Source organism: Meleagris gallopavo, chromosome 17, assembly GCF_000146605.3.
Source record: "Meleagris gallopavo isolate NT-WF06-2002-E0010 breed Aviagen turkey brand Nicholas breeding stock chromosome 17, Turkey_5.1, whole genome shotgun sequence".
Classification (NCBI taxonomy): domain Eukaryota; kingdom Metazoa; phylum Chordata; class Aves; order Galliformes; family Phasianidae; genus Meleagris; species Meleagris gallopavo.
Genome location: NC_015027.2, coordinates 4537017 through 4552654, shown reverse-complemented (window position 1 = coordinate 4552654; position 15638 = coordinate 4537017). Strand labels below are relative to the sequence as shown.

The following is a 15638-nucleotide window of genomic DNA, read 5'->3' as shown; positions in this document are numbered from 1 at the left end:
GGTGCCGCATCGCGGCTGGCGCGGAGCTGGGCGGCGGCGGAGGGTGCGAACGGAGCTGCGTGATACCTGCGGGCATCGCGGGGCGGCACCGGACTGGGGGTCCCTAAGAGGGGAGAGGGGGCTGAGACCCGGTGTGCTGAGCTGGGAGTGAAGGCTGTGTTTGCTTTCTTTTTGTTTATGAAGGGAGCGTCGTCGTTTGTAGCCTCTATAAGGTGTGGGGAGCGAGACGTGGTGTTGGCTCAGTGGTATAGGTGAGGTTGCTTCTGTATGGCTGCGTGAGCTCTTCAGTCTCTGCTTCGTGCCCGTTCAGCCATATGGCTGTGCCTTGGTGTGCGCTCCTCTGGTTTGATCCACCAGCTTTGAGTTTAGCACTGCTTTGGGTGGGCGGTGAGGCCTCCAGAGGGGTCTTCCAAACCCAAGTTGTCACAGCTGTGACTGCCTTGCTTGGTGCTGTCCGGACACCCTCAGTGTTTAGGCACAGGGCTGCTTGTGTAGCTTTTCAGTTCCTATCCTTCTACCAGGGAATGAGGGATGGAGGGAGCAGTTCTGGCAAGTGGCCTCACTGGTTCATCTGTCCATATGAGTGTCTGCAGTATATACAGCTGTTCTGGAGCATGTAGTCCAGCAATCAGTTCCCTTCTGAAAAGCCATCTTGATAAGGAACTTTATGTCCAGGCACACTAGGTTAAAGTTTTGTTGATGTAAACACAGTGCCCAAATCTTTGGTTACGTTGGAAAGAAGTTATTGCAGGATTTCAGCCAAGCCTTGAGTTGGGATGTCACAACTGCTATTTGGGTGGTTGAGATCAAATGCAGTTCCATGTGGACTGTGCACATTTCTAGTTAAAAGAGCTAGATTTTTTCTCTTCGTTTCAATGCAGCTACCACTTCAGAATGGATTCCTATGTATAGGAACCTTTGTCAACTTCCATTAGATACGAACTGATATTCACTGGTCTGCACGCTATTCGGCAACTGAGAATGGATTGTTTATGTAATATCAAGATGTGGCCTCGCTGAGGACAGCCAAAGGCAATAGAGCCCTTTAAACAGCACAGCTCTGTCCAACCCTGAAACGTAGCAATGAAATGCAACGTTTAATTGCTGAGTAACAGGTCTGGGCCCTGAAGGACTTGTGTGCCGAAGCTCATCTGGGGACAAACTGCACAGACAAGACAGAGAAGCTAATCGTGTTAGAAGAAACCAGATCGATGGTGGTGGTGTTTGTAGCACTTACTGAATGGTTTGGAGCACGTGCTGCAATTTCCTTTTGAAGGGGAAGGAGGGGGATGAGTTTAGTCAAACCTGCCCTCATATCAACTTATAGACATTGAGTAGTATATCAAAGATTAACTTGGGTGGAGTTTCTTCCTTTAAGAAAACACAACTGGAGGCTGAGCTGCTGGCAGCATATAGGTAATAGTGGGATCCTGAGGAAGGGACATTCTTTGCTTTCACCTTGTCAAGTTTGACTTTCTGCTATATCGATAGTATCTGAGTAATCTTCCACTGATGATGTGAAAGGGGCAGGCTGGGTAGGGAAACATAATAATTGTGTGAATAGCGGTGCAGAGATGGCTCAGACATTCTCTTATGAGACTGAAAGACGTTTTCCTTGTAGAAGGAAGACAAAGGTGACTTTTAATCAGATAGATAACAGGCTGACAGGGCAAAGAGAAGTGGAGAAAATAACTTCAATTGGTTTAGTTGAAAGCGTCAAATAGGAAACAGTTGGCAGGGTAGGAAACTGTTACTACCTCTACTGATGGCAGATAATCTGTTTAACTTGGCTACTGGCACAGCTTCAGGCAGCATGGACATGACATTCTCAAGCCACGTAAGTTGAGGAATGGGGAATTTGCTTAAGCCATTCATACCCCAAACTGCTTTACACGCTGCATTTGGATGTGTTGAATACTACAGTTCTGAATTTCAGCTTGAATTGTTGTATTGGAATTTTTGTATGGATTCCTCAGGTTACTTCATCTGTCTGTTGTGTGAAACTTCAGCTGCTCATTGCCATGTTCTTAATACCCCCTCACAGTTGTTATGTCTGGCCAGTGAACTTGGTTTGTCGCAGGAGACATTAATGCTGTTTTAGCATGAAAATAATTCTATCGCTTACCCTTCAGTGATGAGGAATAATGCGTTCTTGCTTCATATGGTGCTGTTAGACAGTGAGTGGCTTCAATTCGTGATGTAGCACAGCTATTAGAAGAGGTCCCTCCCTGTCTCTTCGGTTGCAAATGGCTCGTAAAGCAGTCAGGTGAAATGATGCCATCTGTTCAAGTCACACTACGTCTGTTGATGCCAGTCGCTTGCCTTGAACAATGTGTTGTGTTTGTGTAGCAAGGGTTGGGTTGTGGGGGGCTGCAGGGGTGGCCTCTGTGAGCAGAGCCCAGCAGCTACCCAGTGCAGGGTCAGAAGCAGTTCCAGCTCCCCCAGATCTGGCCAGACCCGCAGCTGGCCAGAGCTGAGCCACGAGTGATACAGTTTTTCTAGATTTAGGACATCCCTAAGTATAGTTGGTCTACATTCCTGTAATTCTGTGTAACACTAACAGCTGTTTGTTACTTCTAGCCAACTACAATGACTTATACCAGTGGTCAGTGGAATCCTTTGCGGACTTCTGGGCGGAATTCTGGAAGTACAGTAACATCGTGTGCTCTCGCCTGTATGATGAGGTGAGCTGCTGTTAACTAATCAAGTACTACACAAAGCAGAGATCAACCACTTTTACAGCTGATCTTTTGAACTGCTGCTGAAATCTTCTTCCATTAATATGAAAAATTGAACTTCCTTGCATAGTAGATTGTGGTGTTTTGTTGCTGATAAATTCTAGTACAGTGAAATCCCCAAGTTTTGTTGTCCTACACAATTCTTTAGTGGTTATGTGCTCTCAAATACCCTGGCAGTCCTGACAGATTGTAGGGAATCTATCAATAAACTGATTTCTGTATCAGAGTTATGCTGATAGTATATAATGAAATGCTGGCATGCCCCCAGGTTCATGTTCATATTCTGAGTCAGGTTTCCTGGTAAGTGTACCTGTTACCCACCAGTTCTGTGGGACTGGTTCTGGAACTACTTACAGTCAGATAGAGGGGAAATATCTCTGAGGAAATGATAGCAGTTGAACACAATCACAAATGGAATAGCAGATCTTGCTGCAGCATTGCTTTGAGACAAAGGAGACTTCCTCTTGCAAATGGAAGACAAAGCTGGAATCCTTCTACAGTCCTGGTATGGGATATCAGCACCAGCCTATGCTTCTCATTTGAGGAAGGCACGGGTTGACTAATCACTTCAAAAGCTTAATGCAGAAGAACCTTCTGGGACTTCTAGAGAAGGAACTGGACTTCGTTATTAATCCCTGGAGACCATCTGTACCAAAAACATGGAGTGCTTGCAGTTCTGCAGTGGAAACAGGTACGTTTCTTTACCTTTTCCTGTTTTGCAAGTTTAGGTACTGCATGAGATGATAGGTCAGAAGATTCTCTCTCCAGAACTCTTGCTGTGAAACTGCATGTTCAGGTGTCTTAATGTGATTAGAGAGAATTTAGGTGTCTTAATGTCCTTAGAGTGAATTTAGAACCGAAGAAGAGCTAGCCTAAGTGTGCAGTTTGAAGATGGTAGATGCTCTACTAGTCATTTTAATAAGTTTTGTAAGTGGTAGTTCAAAATCTAGCCAGATTGTAATTGGGATATAATCCCTCACCCTGCCTTCCCTCTCTCTGTATTCTGTGCTGTTAGCAAGGCTATTTTCCAAATTTCCATGAGAATGTGAATTATCCTAGGCAAGCAGTTCAGAACTGTCTTTTACCTTTGTTGTAAGCAAACTGAAGAGTAATTCTTGTTCTTTTGTCTTACAGGATTCATGTTTCTGGTAGACTGTCCCTCAAGGCACCACCAATGATCAACAAGCTGAAAGGAAGACTGAAAAAGGCAATTGTAGCCTAAAAGGGGATGTTTCCTGAGGATGAAAAGCTGAAAGATAGGGTTGCCTAGGAAAGCTTTAACTAGACTTGTAGAGTAGGCATGCAGTGGCCTGGAAACTTTCAAGAAGGGGCTTGCTGTGATGTGGGGTCTTTAAATGGGGAGAGATGAAGTTCATCATATAGGCAAGTACTGCAAACAAATACACTTGGTGTAATACAGAGCTTGTTGTATGTTTGTATCTTTATCTGTGTGAGCATAGGAGGCTCAACTTCAAGGCTCAAAGCTAGAGTCAAGCCTTGAAGTTGACTTGCTGGTAATCCTTAATCAATTTCTGGTGGATATCAGGAGGAAATGCTGCTCACAGTAACTGAGCTGTTGTGTGGTAGCTTTCGTTTGTCCTACTGCTTGATCCCTGTTGCTCAGTGGAAGTGAGTGATACGCTTCGAGAATAAAAGTTTTCACAAACTAGAGTTGACTCTTGTTTTGCTGGCTAGAAACATCCCCTACTTCTGTAAGTCATTCTTGGAACAACAATAAAATGTTGTATGTAACACAGGCAGCCAGTGTTTTTTAAACTTGGTGGAGGAGTTAAATATCCATGTAACCTCTGACAACAAGAACAAAGGTACTCACAGCATACAAAGCTATCCTGACATGGCAGCACTGCCATTATATCAAACTGCAAGTAGCTGTTGGCTTTTAAGAGAGAAATGTAGCTTAAAGGGTTGCTCTGAGCATTCTGATGGTATCTGCTCTTGCTTTTCACCAGGTGTGCTGCTTTGCTCTTCAGGTCATACAGAGTACCCCATGTACGCAGTGCAAGGCAATGATAGTTTTTCATGATAATGGTCAAATATATTCTCAAAGCTGTAATCTCTGTTTAGGGTAAACATAATCTGTGGGGTGGTGATAGCATGGCAAGCAAACCATTTCATGTGGGAGAAATGTGGTAGGGAGGTGGACAGAGGGTGTTGCAATACAGTGCTTATTCTTATCTGCTGAGCCCAAGGATGTGGTGACTGCTGTGAAGAGCAGTTACAGAACAGCATCTGGATGTGGGAGTGCAGCTGACACTTGCCATGTTTGCCTAATCACATAAATTGGCCTCTTATGCTTCTGCTGTAAGAGTCAAAATTTAATGATCCTCATTTAATGAGGATTGCAGCTAGCAATACTGTAGAGTACAATTTCTTCCCTTTCCCAAGTGCTTCTGAAGCATTTATTGTGTGACTCTGAAGAGTGAATGAAAGGGCTGTTGCAAAACTTTTCACATCCATGCTAAAACTAGGAATGATTAAATAAATAGGAGATATTACCAGCAAGCAGCAGAAACTTCCTTGAGGAGATGAAGTTGTGCATATACAGAAGTACCACAGGGACTGAGTTTGACATGGGCCTGTAGGTGTTTTCTGTTGAGGCACTGGGCTGTCTGCGTCCTGCACCTTCTGCTGGTGCTGCCCTTAGAAGGGGCATGAACAGAACCTTTCAAAAGCACAACTTATAAACTAAACAGCAGAAGTAACAAAGCTGCAGTGTAAAGAGCACAGAACGTGTGCTGTTGGGCAGTGGAATTTCTAAACAGTGGGACATGTAGGGAAAAGGGCTGCAGACCCTCGTGGGTAATGTTAGGGGCTCTTTGTCACTGCTTTTAAAGGCTTATGCTTACCTGCAACTTAGTAACAGGTAACTCAATATTTGAGATTAAATTAAAGACACGAGGGGGAGTTGTTGTTTCAGCTGAATATGTTCTGGGGACTTCTGTGTATTGTATTTCTCAATTCTGTCTTCCTTTTTCCTAAGTTGGAAGCTACCCAACACAGGGTTACTGGGTTATTGGGGCAGCTTTTGGGAAAACACCAAATCAAGGATGGTAGAACTGTGAGCACTGTTTGTGATGCGATTTGTGCAGGCTGTTGAAGCTTTTGCTCTCTGAATGAAGCTGTGGAGTGCTTCTGTGCTTTCCAGCAGTTTGCATGCATCTTGCAGTCTGGCTGTAGTGTTTTGGTTCACTTGTATATTTAAGGCTGGTCTGGAGGTGGGACTGTCAGCAAGGAATGCTTCCCAGTCTTGTTCTGGTGTTGGCTCTCTTTGCTGACAAATCCTTAATTTTTCTAGGCCTTTAATTACAGTTCTAGTGTTTGCCATCTGTAAGCTGGGAGCAATCATTCTTCCTTGGATTTAACTAGCTAATGTCTAGAATGGTTTTAAACATGAAGTGATATTACAGTTTTGTCTTTGGCTGTATTATGCTTTTCTCCAGGTGGTTGACACGTCCAAAAGTATTGCAGATGTCCCAGAGTGGTTTAAAGGAAGCCGCCTGAACTATGCAGAAAATCTTCTGAAGCACAAGGACAATGACAAAATTGCACTGTATGCAGCAAGTGAGTATGATTTAATGGCTTTCTGGTATTTGTTTATAACTCATAGGAATTTTAGGCCTTATAAAGCAGCCCTGCTTTTGATGAAAGCTTGTAATAAACGGGCTTCAGTGAGCAGAAAAGAAAGTAAAGGTTCAGTTCTACAGAATATGGGTGGTACAGCTCATTAAAAAATGGGAAGACGTGCTGAATGTAGATAGCTCAGAAAAGTCCTTGGTGAAGTTCTCAATGTTAATTTAGACATGCTGCAATTTTAGAAAAAGTAGAATTAAATACTAGTGGTTTAAATTATTGGTGGAGTTACTAGCAACTCAGTGAGTTATTTGTTTGATATATATTTACATTGTCCATAAAGATCTTGTTTCTTGTTAGGAAATGATGGATTTCACTCTGTGCTTTGTGTAACTTAATCATAGGGAATGATACCAACAGGAGCAAAATTCTTTTCCAACTGAATAGTGTGTCAGTGCCCAAATAGAGTGAATGCACTTCATTGCGAGGGACAGACTTGCACCTGCACCTCTTTACATGACCTGCTATATTTAATCTTCTTAAGATCTCTTAAGTCAGAGTACTTTTCATTAACCAATCGCTGCCAGGTCAGAGTGGTGCTTAAGGAACCTGTGTCAGGCTGCTGAAATCACTGGGGTTGATCCTGTGGGAGCTCTGTGGGTTTGATAGAGCACAGGAACAGAAATATAACTTTCCTAAACCTTCATTTGTCATGAAGAAAGATCAGAGTCCTCTTCCCTGTTGTTCTAGGGGAACACAAAATCTGTAGATGTGCTGCTCAGTTTATAAACTACACTCAGTTTCCTTATTACTTCTCCCCAGCACCACCTGCTCTCTTGCTCCATGTAGGAATGAATGTACCTGAACAGAGGTCTAAGAAATCAAGAGATTAAAAGCACTGTTCACTGCTTAGGGAAATAACTGTAGCTGTTCTGCAAAGCCCTGCTGTACCACAGCACACAGTGCATTTTTGTTGCAATGCTCTTGATCTGTGTCGTCATGAGAAATACTTGATACTGGAAACAGGATGGGCCAAATGGTTTACAGAAGCCAAGCTAAAGAATTAAAGGGCTCTGAGATGGCAAACTTTGCTTTTCCTAACGTTTAACTTGTTCATTTTGCTTCATGAGTGATTTATTAACCACTTCTGTACCATCTGACATCCAGTGTAGGAATAAAAATTTCCTGCAGACCTTCTCAGAGGTGAATGGAGCCCAGTTTACTTTATTTGCTTTGTGGTATGTTGGCAAACACAGATATTTTAAGAAAAACATATTGAAAGTCCTGTGATTTTTCTCATCAGTAACCTGGCATAATAAAACAGAATTAACACCTTATTACCTCTTTTTAGACCCAACGAGAAAGTGGAGCAAGAAGGGAGAATGAGGCTGTTCTTTCCATGTTAGAAAGTAGCCTTGGTAGATGCACTCTGCTTTGAATGCTCTTTGAGAATACACCTGTTTCTGGTGAACAGCTTGCATTTTCAGATGGATGTTCCAATTTTTAAGAAAGTTTCTCATGTCTACTGAGTGAATACTTCTTAATACTGGATTCCCATCGAAATGAAAGGCATAGGAGAAACTTGAAAACTCAGAAGAGTAGATATTAGTGGAAACTGGTTTCCTAAAATTACTTCATATTCTTTTAATTCCATAATTAGTTGCTTAGTACTGACTCTAGGTTGTAGTGTATGTTTTTTGACTGGCTATTTTAATAAATCTTCTTTCCTCAGAGGAAGGCAAGGAAGAAATCTTGAAAGTGACTTTTGAAGAACTGAGACAAGCCGTAGCTTTGTATGCTGCAGCCATGAGAAAGATGGGAGTAAAAATAGGAGACAGAGTTGTGGGTAAGTATTTTTTTTAAAGGAGAGGAGGTAAAATTTTTTCGACATAGCAGATGAGCAGAGTTATAAACACTTGATTATGGTTTTCTATTTCATAGAAACATTCTAAATGTAGAAGTAAAAGAACTGTTTCCTTAATTTTGTATGTCATGCTTTTAGAGAGAAGGAACTTGGATTAGCCTGGAAGTTAAGTGCTGTAGAGGGAAGGAGAATACCTCACTCATAGCTTTCTTAAGGGCTGTTTTGTAAGTGCTGGAGACTGTGCATCTAGCTGAGCTTTGACTCACCAGGTTCAGCAAAGTCACACTGGGACAGTCTTGGAAATTAGGGTGCCAGGTTGTGTGCTGTGGTGCCAGCTGGCAATTACAGTGCCTACAGCCCCAGGTAATGCACTGCATTGTGAGCTGCAGTTCTTGAGGAACAGATGTGTACTATTTGTACCATCATTGCTTCTGGGAGCAGTAACTTTTCATGTCATCCCAGTGCCAGGCTTAGCAGTTAGAGCCCTGGCTTGATTTCAGTTATTCATAATGTTTCTGGAGTAATTTAAGATTCTCAGTCCTAAGACTTGCACACATTTTTCCATACAAATGTCTTTTTCTTATGAACAGCTTGTACAGTATGCAGACATTACTGAAGCTGGCTTAAGTTCATTTGCTTTTGAATTGTTGTTTTTGATCTGCAGTTGATCTGCTCCATCTCTACACCTTGCATACTCTGTAACATGCTCTGGGGTTCTGTCAGTCAACCTGCAGTATCCTTGAAGCTCCCTGACGCCCACCTGGTATTTGTGTTGATGTGCTTATCCATCTTACTGCTGGGATCACACATTGTTTGAGCAATACTTGGCAACTGTCCTAGGTCTTTGTAAATTCTTGTATGGTGCAAACCCAAAGTGATGAAACTACTTGGTTTGTTTTGTTGGATTTTATAAACCTGAACCTGAGCCCACGTCCTCAAAACCAGAAGGGTATGCATCATGATCTTCTATTACACCCATAAATAAGATTTACAAATGTGGCTGTAAAATACACTCAAGATATCTCATACTTTATGTATGTTATGAATATTCTGCAGAGCTTATAACTGAGCATTTAATTATCACAGCTGTGGGCTTGCTATTTTACATAGAATCAAGTCATCAATCTAGTATAAACCATCCCTCAAAGTCAGGAAGATCTGCCTGAATGAAGAATTTAATATCTAATTTTGTTTCCATTTCAATTTTAACGTTATCATATTTGTATCTGACATCTTGTTGAGGAGCAGCAGGCTCTGCGTTGAACCATGTGAGCAAATAGAACTTAAGCTCCTATAATATACAGGAGAAGTATTCTCTGTAGCTGGAGAAGAGAAAATGTGCTATTTAAATGTAATTGTAGTCAACGTTATTAGCATGATTATTACTACTATTATCATAACTTCAACAACAATTTCTTCTAGTTAATGAGTGTATTTTGCTCAGCACAACGGGAGGCTGGCTGACTTCTGAATCTTATTTGTTTTGGCAGTTGGCTCACCTCTTTGCTTATTTTAATCAAAAAGAATCATTGATGTGCTTGCAGAAGGTAGCAATTCCAAGTTTCTGTTGATAATTTGTCATTAATGTCAATGCTTCCTAGCACATAAAAGGTAGGATTTAACTGTCTGCTTCAGCATCCTGTTCTCAGAAGAGAAAATGTGTGTTGACTCCAATGGGAAGCCTGGGCTTCTAGTTATTTCAAGAGGAGGTGCAAAATGCAGTGGGGTTGCAATTATTAAAACAAATAACAACAAAGAAAAGCAAGCATGCATTGAGAAATCAATGAAAAGGTTAAGTTTTGTGATGTATTCTGACTCTACTCTTTTAAGCCTTGTAATCTATTAACGTGTTTGAATTACTATAGAAAGCTCTTCTTTCACAAATGTTACAGTGCTATGAAATTTCTTATAAATTACTTCTGTGTTCTTCCTGACAACTTAACGTGGATGGGGGGAGGGAGGTTGGTTCACTTGTAAAGGTTGTGCTGCTTCTGTGCCCTTCTTGCTGTCAGAGCGAATGTACCTACAAGATTTTGACACAAACTGCTTTCAAACTTCTTCCTAAATAGCAGCTACTGGGATTTCCTTGTGAAGTGATGGTTTTACCTTTTTTTTTTTAGCCTTGGTATTGCCTTTTGATTGCTCCTTTAAGAACATGGTTTATCAAAATGCCTTAATTTTATATGAAACTTGCAATATCTTGCATTGTAATTTTTTCCCTGATCTCCCCTCTTACTCTGGCTGCTGAGAGACATTTTTCCTCACCAATCTCCAGTCAGATGAACTCATACCAACTCCTAACACTCAGTCTGCTGCACAGTTCCCCCCCCTCTCTCTGTCCCTGCTACCCAAGACTCCCAGCTGACAGATTGCATTGCCTTGGATGATGGCCCCTATCTAGGGAGAGCTGCAATCTGAAAGAAATCTGGTGGGGATTTTAACAGCAATTGAGCTATACACACACACATAATATATATTAAATTGGGTCTCAACTTTGTTCATATGTGTCTCTCCTATGCCAGAGGATACTGGCAGTCCTTGGGAGAGCTGAAACGTGACTTCACAGTTGGAGGCTGAATCCACTGGCTGTTTTCCAAACCCCAAATTGACATGGGAGAGAGATAAGTGTTGGGTGGGAAGGCTTCAGTCCTACAGCCCCTTGTGGTATCAACGATGAAGCTCTCCAGTGTTTGCCAAAAGCTACGGGGGCCTGATTTCTTCCAAAATTTGTAGCATATGGCATGAAGTGTGATTCTTCACGTAGCTTCTAGAAGTATAAGAAGGGGCATGCTTTTGCTGTTTCTGGAAAGTCAGCTTTTAAATGGAAGGGACATATTCTACTAATTTTATTTCACTTGTGTAACTCCTACTCAGCCTGTCAAGTTCTGATGCCCTTTGTTGCCATTTTCTCTTAAAATTACTTGAAGTTTTGAGCTGTTTGGATCATACAGGACCATTATGGCTATTTTTTTTTTTTTTTGTGAATTTAATTTGCATTCTTTACCACCTCTAAGATAAGACTAGTTTAACTTTTCATTACTTAACCGTATCCCCTAGTTTGATCAGTACAGTTCATGGTTGCATCATGACAGCAATCGTCAATTTAAGTTGGAGATGGGTGAGTGTGGGTGGACAAGCAGCAATGTCAGCACTTTATCAGTTTGATTTCTTCTTAGTCTTCCATTTCCATCACTAAGGAGATGGCACTTAATAGTAAACATAATTGAAACAGATGCGTAGTGAAACATCTGTTTTTAAAAGATGCACATTGCAATATTGTCCATGATGTCTGAACAGCTGGAGGAGACAGATACAATAGCTAATCCAAGTTACACAAATCCAAATGTGAAGTGCCTGTGGTCTCCCACTGGCCATCTGTCTGGCAAATAGCAATGGCTGCAGAGGGAGTCAAATAAAACTGGAAGTATCTGTGCTATCAGCCTCCAAAAACTCTGCTGCTGTTATCCCGTAGCCAGCTTTGTCCTCTTACAAGTCAGCTGTGCAACAAACTAATCTCCCCCATGTGTTCACGCAAAAATCCTTAACAAAACATCAATGGGTTACATTGTTTAAAGCTGGTAATTTATCTATAGTAACTGCATTAGCCCTGGTTGCTTACGTGGGTTTTAAAGCTAGCTTTGTAAGAAGATTAGCATGTTACTAATAGTCTCAGGCCACAGTAATGCTAGGTGGGATGACCCTTTCAAAATCCTACAGGAGTACAAAATCTTATGTTAATGTCAGGAAGAGAAACTGGGAGGCTGGTCTTTGAACTGACTTTGTGAGCTAATGTAGATGAGTTGTACGAGACGTGAGAGTGTTTCCTTGCAGCTCCTGACTTCCTCCCAGCATGTTCTCTTAAGGCTTGTGGTACATCTTTGGTGCCAGGTCTGTGCTTTTTTCATTCAGACAGCTAGAAATGTTTGGATGCTGTGCAGCTGAGTGCACGCTCTGCTCTGAGCCACTGAGTGCCTTCAGGGGAGTTGTTCACAGCACTCAGAGGAAATCAAGACTTTTGCCAACATGACTATGCCAAGAATTTTTGGACCACAGATGTCACCTATTTTACTGATTAAGTGCTGTGATGTAAATGAACAGGTAAATCTAACCTCAGCGTATGCTAGGTTGAGTAAGTAGTGATGGACAGCAAATGCTATCCAGAATAGATGAAGGCTGTAAGTGCCTCTTAAAGCGGTCCATACAGTATAGCTAAGGTATCACTTGTCCTGCTGCTAGGACCCCTGCTACTACAAACTCAGTCCCTAGTTGCTGTGAGTTCCCAGCTCCTGTCTTTTGTGCCCTTAATTCAGTTTCTTTCTTGATCACCCAAAGGGACAGGAAGATCCTCCTTTCCAGTAACAGACCATCATTTCTGCCCCTTTTTAAGGATTTGATTGGTACCTCAAGGGACATAACCAAATGCAGGGAGTTTGTCATACATGGTGCTTGCTGTAACTGGTTTGCAGGATCTCTGTGAGAAAGGAAGAAATCACTCTTTATTTCTGAGAATCCAATTTTAATCTGAAAGATTGAGGGGAGATGCAGTTTGTGTCACTTAAATTTGGGAGCCATTGAGAGATGAGCAGGATGAGTTTTTATAGTGCTGTGTTGGGAGAATCTCTTTCCAGGACAGAACTACATCTTTACTCGCAGTTCTCGGTGTTGGGCATTGTGACAGATTGGTGAAATTCCTGCTCACCAGGCTGCCTGCCTACACTGATCAGATAAAGGTGGAGGAATGCAGAGTAAGTTGCTTTACACACTTCATACCTTTTGGCAGTTTTGGCCGATTTGCTCAAACACCACTTCGAAGCCATCTGACAAATGGGGGTAATGATTTAGTTGACTCCCCATAACATGCAGAGACTTGTGTACTTGCCCTCTGGGCTTTTGTAGAATGAAGAGAACTCGCCTGTAGTAAGTGATGCTTGTAAGCTCTGGCAAGGTAATCAAATAGCTCCGAAGCTTGAAGAGACATCTTTTGCTTACCTGTTGGCCATACTACAGCAAAACCCCCTCCAAAAAAAGACTCGGTGGAATTACTTTTTATCAGTTAAAAATAAATGCTTCCATCAGGCAGTTGTTGGTTTAGAATGGCTCGTACATTTCAAAATATTATTCTAGGAAGGAGATTTATCTGAAAAGAAAAAAGTCAAATCTTGGGATACTATACTTCATATTGCAAGCTTTTGACCCCAACAAAGAGATAGCAAAATAGATATGCCTTTATGGTCTTGAGGCTTTGCTGCACTTTATGTACATAAGAACTTCCTTGAACAAAGCATTAGAAAGTGTACACGTCTCTAGGGAGTAATTTGCATTTTAATGATATGAGGTTTTCATTCAGTTGTTTTCTTTTAAATAAGCTGTTGGGCCCAAATCATAACACTGTTTTCCAAGTTGCTGCTCCCAGAAGCACAGCAGCTCACTGAATTGTCAAGCTGGTTTGAAAGACTGGCTTCACAGGTTTTGAATGACAGTGAAGAAAATTCTAATCTAATACTTTTAAATTTAGAATAGATTTTCAAGCTGAGTAGACAAATTGACAAGAATCAAGCTCAGCACCCTCTTACTGGATATTAAGTATGTTAAGATGATGTTAAAACGTAATAAACTGCTGTTAAGATCTATGATTTAGTTCCTGTCCTGAAAAATACCACCATAAACTTTCATGGATGTCTTTGACTGAGAAGTGCCTGGCCCTGCTGAGTTTCTGCTGCCTGGCAGATGCTTCTGCAGTGCTGCAACTTGCCCAGAAGTCCAAGATCTCCCTGTTCTCGACACTTTTGTAGAAATGGCTTAGAAAGCATTTGTAAGGCCATTTGAGTTTGCTTTCAAACACTGAATTCTAATTAGATGTCCAAATAATTAGGCCTGTCATTTGCCTCTTTAAAGTACTTGGACATTTTTCAGTTGCTTAAAAAGGATTATCTGAAACTGCAGATCTTTGGGGTGTATAAGGGTGGTTTCAGTGTGAATTTCAGCTGCGTGCTGTTGGTCTGTGGGTTGGACTCTGATCAGTCGAGTCAGTCTCAGTGCCACGGCAGGCTTTGTGGAGGGCTGCTCCAATTGTGCCCATTGGAAGTCTAACTTGACTTTCATCTCTTCTGTGTGCTTTAATAAAGTGACTTGAAATCTTGAAAGCTTGCTGCAAGTCAGCAGTAAAGCTGAGGATTTACATTTGTGTTGGAATGTTCTAGGGCTTGTCCTACCACGTTCCCTTATCAGCTCACACTCCGGTTTTGCTTGTTTCTATTTAAGATCCTGGTAGTCTCTACCAGATAAAGCTCAGCTGTGTGAAGCTGATTTTCTGCTTTTCGTCATAAATGTACCTCAAATGCAAAGGAAAAACTTGAAGAAAACACTGGCCACCCTCCTGCTTCGTGTCCCTTCATGGAAGACTCTTGTTTTCTGATGCACTGCACATATTGAATCACCTGTTGATTACAATTAGAATGAAGTCAGGAATAGAAGTCTCTTGATCTGTTAACAATGTTCTTTGCCATTTGTGCCAAGCAAAGGAAAGAAATATGTCTTCTACAGGCAACTTAAATGGCTGGGTACAGAAAGTGTGGGGGGAATAGAAGAGAGAAATCTATGACGTAACCTGTTTGCATAAGAGTGCCTTACAGGATCAACAGACAAATTCCTCTTATTTTGAGAACTCTGCCTTTCTAAGCACTGCTGAGTATTCCCCTATCCTTCCAGAAGTTTGTTTTTCCTAACAGCTATGTTTCTAACGCCCTCACCTGCAGTGGTGCTATGCTGTGTGCAGAGTCTCTATGTAACCTACTTAGTCCATAAATTTATTTTCTCTCAGTTCCTCTCTTCAATATGCTACCCTCTTGTCCTGGAAGCCTCATTAATTGAGTAGAAACCTTTGTAAATTGGATATAATTTTGTAGTTATAAAATCTGATATAACTTTGTATAAATGGAACTCTAATTAGTGACACAAGAATGAACAGCATGGACTTTGAAGGAGGACAGTATGACCGTGTGGCAGGGTTGAAGGATGCTTCAGACTACAACTTCAGTTTTTTTCTGGTTATTATATACATATTTCCTGTAAGTTTTGGTAGTTTTTGTTCCATCTCTAAGCCTTCAAATTCCACCACAGGTTACTTACCAAACAGCATTCATGCAGTAGAAGCGATGCTGGCTGCGGCGAGTATTGGTGCTATCTGGAGTTCAACATCACCAGACTTTGGCATTAACGTGAGTAGCCCTATTGTGCATTTCAGGAAAGCTGTCGTTGTTTTTGACAAACGTGAGGAGGACAAATTAGTGGCAGATGGATTCTGTTCACTTTAATCTTACTGCCACCTTGTGGCACACCGGATTCTTTTTTTCTAGCTGCTACAAACTGAGCAAAAACCCCGTGCTTTCAGATGGCAGTAAGGATTTGCAGCACAGTAGTTTGAGTATCTTCAACAAACTCAATGC

The 15638-nt window shown here is 41.6% G+C and overlaps 1 protein-coding gene and 1 long non-coding RNA gene across 2 annotated transcripts in view; both read left to right on the top strand.

Moving 5' to 3' along the window:
• AACS (acetoacetyl-CoA synthetase) overlaps positions 1–15638 on the top strand; it is a 41007-nt gene that overhangs the window by 4171 nt on the left and 21198 nt on the right. Inside the window, exons 3-6 of the mRNA XM_010720233.3 lie at positions 2581–2684; positions 6200–6320; positions 8062–8175; positions 15313–15410. Coding sequence (XP_010718535.1) covers positions 2581–2684; positions 6200–6320; positions 8062–8175; positions 15313–15410 — 437 coding nt within the window. The remainder of the gene's footprint in view (positions 1–2580; positions 2685–6199; positions 6321–8061; positions 8176–15312; positions 15411–15638) is intronic.
• Positions 2691–4407, top strand: LOC109370320. Its single transcript, XR_002120350.2, has 2 exons — positions 2691–3429; positions 3873–4407. It is a non-coding gene; the product is annotated as an uncharacterized LOC109370320 (long non-coding RNA).